This window comes from Acomys russatus, chromosome 22, assembly GCF_903995435.1.
Source record: "Acomys russatus chromosome 22, mAcoRus1.1, whole genome shotgun sequence".
In the NCBI taxonomy this organism is placed as follows: Eukaryota; Metazoa; Chordata; class Mammalia; order Rodentia; family Muridae; genus Acomys; species Acomys russatus.
In genome coordinates this window covers 11,948,409-11,954,294 of record NC_067158.1, presented here as the reverse complement: position 1 = coordinate 11,954,294, position 5,886 = coordinate 11,948,409, and the positions used below count along the sequence as shown (strand labels likewise).

General features: G+C 50.1%; 1 protein-coding gene across 1 annotated transcript; it reads left to right on the top strand.

Moving 5' to 3' along the window:
* The first annotated feature begins 1,403 nt into the window (after positions 1–1,403).
* On the top strand, positions 1,404–5,264 carry Mrps24 (mitochondrial ribosomal protein S24). The gene is made up of 3 exons (XM_051164712.1): positions 1,404–1,580; positions 1,656–1,767; positions 4,692–5,264. The coding sequence occupies exons 1-3, from the start codon at positions 1,404–1,406 to the stop codon at positions 4,973–4,975; spliced, it is 573 nt and encodes a 190-aa protein (XP_051020669.1). The 3' UTR covers positions 4,976–5,264.
* Positions 5,265–5,886: the final 622 nt, after the last annotated feature.

Here is a 5,886-nt window from a genome sequence, read left to right as displayed (position 1 = left end):
CATCCCCCCCCCCCACCTCCTTTTAGAACAGGTTCCTGTTTTGTAGACCAAGCTGGCCTTGAAATCAGAAATTTGCCTGCTTCTGCCTCCTGAGTACTGGGATTAAAGGAATGCACCACCACGCCTGGCCGGAAAGGATTCTTTTAAGGTGCTATTTAGAATGAGTTAGCTTTTGAACGTGTCTGTTACTCAATAGATTTTTGTTATAAGAGACAGACTCTAGAGTCCATGTGCTTTCTTTAGTACAGTGAGTTCTAAAGTATCCACAGTACTATTAATAATCAATAGTACTTATTAATATTAATAATTCCTGGATATCAATTACATCGGCATAGCTCTAGCTTGAGCATTCATTAACAGGCTCTACAATACCCTTATAAACTGCCATTTAAAAATTTCTTCCTTGGTGTCGGGCGTGGTGGCACACGCCTTTAATCCCAGCATTCGGGAGACAGAGGCAGGTGGATCGCTGTGCTGTGAGTTCGAGGCCAGCCTGGACTACAAAGCAAGTCCAGGACAGCCCGGGCTACAGAGAAACCTGTCTCGGAAAGGAAAACAAACAAACAAAAAATCGTTTTTCTTCCTTTTCCTGCTTTATTGCTGAGAAACACTCTTGATATACTGCGTTTCCCCTTATTTTAAAAGATTAGAAGTCAGCCCAGCAACCTCTCTTCTGGGATGGGCTCAGCATGAAGGCAGAGGACTTTATTCCTCGCCCAAAGAGGCTGGCCCAAAGAGGCTGACGCAGGAATGTTAGCTATTCAAGGAAAGTAAACTGGCTCAGGTGGGCGCCTGAGCGCGGAATGGAGGGGTCTCAGGGCCTGCATGTTTTCTCTTCGATTCTCTACGGGACACGGAAGCCTCTCTTATCACCTGCTTTTTGAGGGTAAAATCCTCACTTTTTGTTTGTTTTGTTTTTCGAGACAGCGTTTCTCTGTGTAACCCTGGCTGTCCCAGAACTTGCTTTGCAGACCAGGCTGGCCTCAAACTCACAGAAATCCGCCTCCCAAGTACAGGGATTAAAGGGGTGCATCACGATGCCTAGTTAAACCTCATGTTTTACATTACCAAATGTTCGCATTTAAAATCCAAGCACTTGGAGGCAGAGGCAGGTGGATTGCTGTGAGTTCGAGGCCAACGTCCAGGACAGCCAAGGCTACACAGAGAAACCCTGTCTGGAAAAACCAACCAACCAACCAAAAAACCAAAAGACAAACAAAACAAAACCCCCAACACCATGTCTGACCAAGGCACCAGGGAAATTGCGGGGTACGCCGTACACCACGCCCTCTTCCTCTCCCTCGCTCCGCCCCCCGCCGGCTTCCCATTAGTTTCTGCACCTCCCTCCCGCGCCTGCGCATTGACGCGTCCCCCACCCCCACCCCGTGCTGCGCCGGCCCAAGATGGCGTCGTCCGTGTCCATCGGAGGGCTGGGGCTGCGGGTGAGTGCGCTGCGGGCGGGAGGGCTGGGCGCGCCGGCCGGAGTCCGCTCACACCCGGTCTCTCCACAGGTGCTGGCCTGCAGCCGGGAGCTCCCTTGCGCCTGGCGCGCCCTGCACACCTCCGCGGTCTGCGCCAAGGTGAGTGCGGCGGGCGGGTCCGTGGGCTGGGGGCGCCGGGGCCGGGCTGACCCGTGATGGCCCCTTTGCTCCTAGAACCGGGCGGCGCGAGTCCGCGTGGCCAAGGGGGACAAGCCGGTGAGCTACGAAGAGGCGCACGCCCCGCACTACATCGCTCACCGGAAGGGCTGGCTGTCGCTGCACACAGGTGAGGGCGCCTGCGAAGGACCGCCACCCAGTGCGACTGACACATGGCACGGGTGACGCGTTTACCTGCTTGAAGATCAGAACTTTGGGGGTAGGAGGCCGGGCGTGATGGCGAACGCTTTCGGGCGGCGGATCTCGAGTTTAAGGCCAGCCAGAAACAAAACAAAATGAAAAACAAAACCAATAAAAGACATTTAGTTATGGGGCTGGAAAGATGAGTAAAGATGACAGAAGTGCGTGCGGTGCCACTTCAAGCATGAGAATCCTCCCCAGATCACAAATGAGAACCTGGTGGGGCTGTAACCACAGCTCCTGGGGTGTGAGGGTGAAGGAGGCATGGCGAGGGGAGGAGGGGTGGGCGAGGGTCCTTGGGGCCACTGGCTACCCAGTCTTGAAAGAGCAGCTGTTTGCCAAAAACAGATAAATGGAGAGCGATAGAGAAACATATTGGCTGTTAACCCCCTGGTCTAATGCATATGTCCATCAATGACATAATGTGTACTCACACACATTACAACGTGACCCCCAGGTTAGGATGGGAAGGAATTTGAATATCCCTCCTAGACCTGGGAGAGCGTACCCTAAATAATGCAGTATTCACCAACACGCAGAACGCTCTTCACGGACGAATATGCAGCAGTCCACATTGCTTCCAGATCCTATACTTCAGGCTTCTGTTTTCTCTTCCTCTCCTCCATATTTTTTTTACTTTCATTTCAGTATGAATGGTGTGTGTTGGTGTGTGTGTACGCGCGCGCGCACACACAGTTTGTCTCGTACCACCTTGGGTCCCAGGGATCAAGCAAGCGTCCTTACCTCCTGAACCATCTTTAAGAGTCTGGCAGTGGGCTGGAGAGATGGCTCAGTGGTTAAGAGCATTGGCTGCTCTTCCAGAGGTCATGAGTTCAATTCCCAGCAACCACATGGTGGTTCACAGCCATCTATAATGTGACCGAATGCACTGTATACATAATAATAATAATAATAATAATAATAATAATAATAATAATAATAATAATAATAATAATAATAAAAAGTCTGGCAGTGTACCTCAGGCAGCCCTGGAACTCCCATACTTTGGCCTCATTTTTCTCACTGCTGGGGGTATAGGCACGCTCCGTCTCACCAGCCTAGCTGTCTTTTTGTGATACTGGAGTTTCAACCCCCAATAAATAAATCGGCTGTACAGGTGTCTGTATACGCGTGTTGCTGTGTGAGTGCAGGCGTCCATGCGTAACACTGTTTGTGGAAGTCACGATACCGTCAGGCCAGTTGTTGCCTTGGTCTTGTTTGGGTCTCTGTTGTCACCTCTGTGTCACTTGTGTACGCCAGGCTAGTTGTTGTTATGCAAACTTCTGGAGATTTCCTGCCTCTGCTTCCCATCTCATAGGAGCATGGGATTACAGGTGCTCATAGCCCGTCATGACCACCTGTGTGTGAGTTCTGGGGAGCCAAGCTCAGGGCCTCACGCCTGTACAGCAGAAGGAACAGCCACCGACCTATCTGCCTGGCCCCTCAGTCCTTGCATATTACAGTGATTAAAATGTGTCAGTAACCTCAAGGTCATTCAAGGTCATTTGGAGAGGTGGGCAGAGCACAGCTCACACCTGAGTCCCCGGCTGAGGCAGAATGAGGCTGTGTTGTAGAGTGTGCCCTTTTGGTAGTCTAGAGCCACATTTCAAACATGCCTGTGCCTTGTGTTGGGGATGTGGCACTTTGAGTGGCCCTGAAATGCTGTCTAGTGTTTCCGTGAGCTTAAGAAGACAGGCGTGCTTTATGGAGACAACTTTGTTAGATAAACTTTACTTGGGGGGGGAGGAGGGGGCTGGAGAATGGCTCAGAGGTTAAGAACACTGTGATTCCAAAGGTCCTGAGTTCAATTCCCAGCAACTACATGGTGGCTCACAACCATCTATACTGAGATCTGGTGCTCTCTTCTGCCCTGCAGGCTCACATGTGGGCCTTACTGTACAAATAATAAATACATCTTAAAAAAAAAAAAAAAGCCAAAAACTTCGCTTGGGCCTTAATCATGGGAATTCACTGTTGATGAGTCAACCATATCCATTAGCAGTGCCTTTAATGGTGCAGCTGTGGAGGTCAGAGGGCAGCTTTCAGCAGCCACTTGTCTCTTTGCACCTTGTCTCAACAAGGTGTCTCTCTTGTCTTTGATGGTTTGTACTCAGGCGTTTGACCTTCCTGGGCTGTCCTCCCGTCTCCACCTGTCATCTTACCTAAGAGTGCTGGCCTCACTGGTGTGCGCCAGTGCATCTGGCTTTGTTGTGGGGCGGTATGGACTCAAGGGTTTAGTGGGATTACTTCATGGGTAACAGCAGGGGCCTCCATAGGCAGCTGCAACATTGGAAGTACATCTGGCTTTTTGTTTTTGTTTTTTGAGACAGGGTTCCTCTGTAGCCCTGGCTGCCCTGGACTTGCTTTGTAGTCCAGGCTGGCCTCGAATCCGCCACAGTTTACCTACTTCTGCCTCCCTAAGTACTGGGATTGAAGGCGTACGCCACCATACCCAAACATCTGGCTTATTTTATTTTATTTATTTACTTATTTTTCTTTTCGTCGAGACAGGGTTTCTCTGTGTAGCCTTGTCTGTCCTGGACTCACTTTGTAGACCAGGCTAGCCTCGAACTCAGAGAGATCCGCCTGCCTCTGCCTCCCTCACATCTGGCTTCTGAAGGTATGTTTTGGGGCTAGAACTTGGGTCGTTAGATTTTCACAGCCAGCATTTCTCCCTGCTGAGCCATGTTACCATCCTCGTGCCTTGAATTTTAAGATGTTATTCTTACTCCATTAGGAGAAGAGAGGGATGGCTGGGGTTAAGGGGTAGAGTTGAACGTGCAGTCCTGCTGGGTGCCAAGCCTGGAGTCTGCACAGCTGCCCCTGCTGACTCCTCCGTGGTGTCCTCTTCAGGTAACCTGGACGGGGAAGATCATGCCGCAGAGAGAACGCTGGAGGATGTTTTCCTTCGGAAGTTTATGCAGGGCACCTTTCCAGGCTGCCTGGCTGACCAGATTGTTCTGAAGCGCCGGGCCAACCAAGTGGACATCTGTGCCCTGGTCCTGAGGCAGCTGCCAGCACACAAATTGTACTTTCTTGTGGGCTACAGTGAGACTCTGTTGTCACACTTTTACAAGTGTCCTGTGCGACTCCACCTTCAAACTGTGCCCTCCAAGGTGGTGTACAAGTACATATAAAGGGCGCGTCTTTTTCCAACAAGCTGTAGCCTTCAAAGGCCCAACAGTGGGAGTACATCCAGTGCCTTCTCTCAGGATGGAGGCCTCAACCCCCCAAGCTGCTGTTGAATAAAGGCCCTCTACTGTTTTGTGCTTCCATGTCTCTTCAAGATTTTATTTTTAATTATATGTGGGTGGGTGTGTCTGTATGTATGGTGGAAGGCATTGGATGTTCCTGAAACTGGAGTTAATGTGACTTTTGTAAGTTAATTAAAATATATTTGTGGGGTTCGTTTGTTTGTTTTCTAGACAGGGTTTCTCTGTGTAACCCAGGCTGTCCTGGAACTCACAGAGATCCACCTGCCTCGGTCTCCTGAGTGCTGTGATTAAAGGTGTGTGCTACCACTGCCTGGTTAAAAAAAAATATATATATACTTTCCAAGAAGGGAGTTTGAACATAAGTACCCTGTGTGTGGGCAATCCTGTTCCCAGAAGCCAGGAAGGCTTCAGAGACACCCCAAACAACACGGGGTGGGGTTTACCATCATTATTTGTCTCTCCCATAACTAGATCGTAAGATTTTACTGCCTGAGGTGCCGTTCAGTTTAGATGGAGGGCATAGAGAAATCTATCCCAAACTGAACAGGAAAGTCCTTTGTGGCCAGCTTACATGCTACAAAGCGCTTCATGTGCTACTATGAGGAGAAAAGCTATCAATGGGACCAGCACAGGACTCTGTGCTTTAATAATGACCTGCTGGCAAGATGCGCCCCATGGTACAATAGGATTCTGCAGTTACTGAGGTAACCAAGTGCTTTCTGGTTGGGCTTGGTGGTTGCTCCACAGGAGGTATTTTATATCTGTCACCATATACCTGGCAAAAAGCCCATGACGAGGAAGATGATAGGCCCCGAGAGGGGAGTCTACTGCTC